The sequence below is a fragment of the Poecilia mexicana genome, unplaced genomic scaffold, assembly GCF_051168715.1.
Source record: "Poecilia mexicana isolate PSO_F unplaced genomic scaffold, ASM5116871v1 scaffold_10, whole genome shotgun sequence".
NCBI classification, from domain to species: Eukaryota; Metazoa; Chordata; class Actinopteri; order Cyprinodontiformes; family Poeciliidae; genus Poecilia; species Poecilia mexicana.
In genome coordinates this window covers 7470588-7472759 of record NW_028263379.1, presented here as the reverse complement: position 1 = coordinate 7472759, position 2172 = coordinate 7470588, and the positions used below count along the sequence as shown (strand labels likewise).

Below are 2172 nucleotides of genomic sequence, written 5' to 3'. Positions count from 1 at the left end.
GTCACACTGTCAATGTAGCGCTGTATGTAAGCCAGAATGGTGTTGATCATAAGTTATCTGCCGTCTCGACCTGGTGTTACTCGAATTTATCAGTTTATAAGTCACGTGAAGCCTTATTTCCACGTATCGTTTTTATCCCAACACATTCCCATGCAGCTGTCCTGGCATGTCCTCATTAAAAGTCAAAACAATCCTCCAGTATTTTTGCCTACATGTTCTCATTTAAAATCGCTCTCTTTCTAGCTTTTAATGAAAATCCGTAATTTAATAAGGAAAGCGCGCAGCTACCTTCTGCTGCCTGGATGACGCTGACTTCTAGACCCTTGAACGTTTTGCTGGCCAGCTCCTCCAGCGCGCAGAGAGGCGAGGACGGAGTGCTGATCCCGTTTCTTGCTGCGTTGGAGCCCGTGACTTTCTCCAGCACACGCGGCGGACAGATGCTGGCCACCGACTTCTTCACTGAGGGTTTGTTGAGGATATCCTCGATGCTGAACGGCGTCAGCGGCTTGTTGGAGTTGGCCGGCGGAGGCAACTGGTCCAGCGGAGCCCGCCTCCGCTCCTCGCCGCCGGACTGCAGCACAGACCCTGCCTTCATGTCTTTACTGGAGGTCATCGCACTCCCGCAGATATCGCTGCTCTCAAGGAAAAAATTTGATTATTTCATTCAAATGGCAGATTTAAAACGTCCACAAGCGTTTCCTCTAGAGCTCGGGGCTCTGGTAGAACTCCGCTGTAGCTCAATGCTTCGAGTCCAAAGCTGGAAACTTAGCTCGCCTGAGAGCCTTCCTCCAAAATAACCATGCTTCGGGCGTAGTTGCAGAGGCAGCCGCGCTGTATTCCCCTCAGAGCGTCCCGATTCCTCTGCCAAACTCCATGCGGATCTTTAGAAAGTAGCTAACTGGAGGTGGTGAATCCCTGAAAGGGGGAGAAGGGGGAAAAAGGCTTCCAGGCACCAAGAAAAGCAAAGCGACTGCTAACGACTTATTGTTGATTGGGCGAAGTTCAATTAGAGAAACACTACACCACTTGGTGACCCGCTGCTGCGTCTTAAAGGGCCGGAGCAGAAGAACTAATTGGACGTGGGGAATAGGAGGAGTCTGGTGCTGCCTTGAAATGTTTATGCATCTGTTTCCCTCTGTTGCTGTAGTCCTGTAGAAAAGCAGAGTCGATGGTCAAATCAAAGCACGTTTTCATCATGGAAAAAGGATTGGAACAAAAGCAAGCTTCACATCTCTGTCATATTCTTGCGTAATTACGCACCGAGCTGTTTGCATAATGTGCGAATGTGGCCCCCTGTTGCACATGGACTGAAAATCAAGCACAATAAGAGAATTTTAGCCTATTTCCATGCATCCCAATCAGTTTAGCGTAAATATGATTATTTTTATTGTTTATTTATTTTGGAGATAAAAAGCCTGTAATTTGAGAATAAATACGCGTAAGAAATGCTTATTTAATAAGGTATGACCTTATAAATCTCTGGAAAAATCATCTGAGGCAACACATTTAAATTAATTCAAACGAATATGAAGTAGGAGGGGAAAATACAAATCACATTGTTTTTGGTTTTCCCGTTTTGTGTGAGATGGGTTATTTTACTCCCGGTATTTCAGCCATGCTCCAGTGTGTCCCCGCAGGTGGAATCCAGTGTAACTCAATATGCGGTAGCGTGAAATAAGCGAGTAATAAAGGTGACGCCGTGCTATGGCTTCCAGTCTGACGACGCAGACTGAATTTTCTGAAAGGAAGTCCAACATGTTCAGAAAAAGGGAAGCGATTAGAGAGAGCCGCGCTTGGACGCACGGGAGAGATCAGCAGGTATGTCTGTCTGTAGGAAACGCACATTGTTTTCTGTCAGGTGCGTTTGGTTTATTCTCTTCCGTTTGGATTTAGATTCGTTTAAATAAAAAATTTCAGCAGAAGCTGTGAGTAAGCTTTTTATGTAAACAAAAAAGTACAAAATTTTACGTCAGTACCTTTCAAAAACCCGTCAAACCAAAATTCTGTAAAAATATGACAACAGCTAAATCATAATTTCCTGCCAAGAGGTTAAATTAAAGAAACACTAACTGAGAATGCAAACTTGTTCTATTTATTTCCAACGCTGCCGGGAGGAGGCTGCCGCTCATGAAGCCACTGCGGAGAGTCTTGTGCCAACAGCAGCATATGGTG

The 2172-nt window shown here is 45.3% G+C and overlaps 1 protein-coding gene across 1 annotated transcript in view; it reads right to left on the bottom strand.

The window, feature by feature from the left end:
- The window catches only part of lbx2 (ladybird homeobox 2), a 2444-nt gene extending 1410 nt beyond the window's left edge, over window positions 1–1034 (bottom strand). Inside the window, exon 1 of the mRNA XM_015009697.2 lies at window positions 289–1034. Within this exon, the coding sequence (XP_014865183.1) occupies window positions 289–613 (325 nt within the window). The 5' untranslated portion in view covers window positions 614–1034. The remainder of the gene's footprint in view (window positions 1–288) is intronic.
- Between the last annotated feature and the right edge of the window lie 1138 nt (window positions 1035–2172).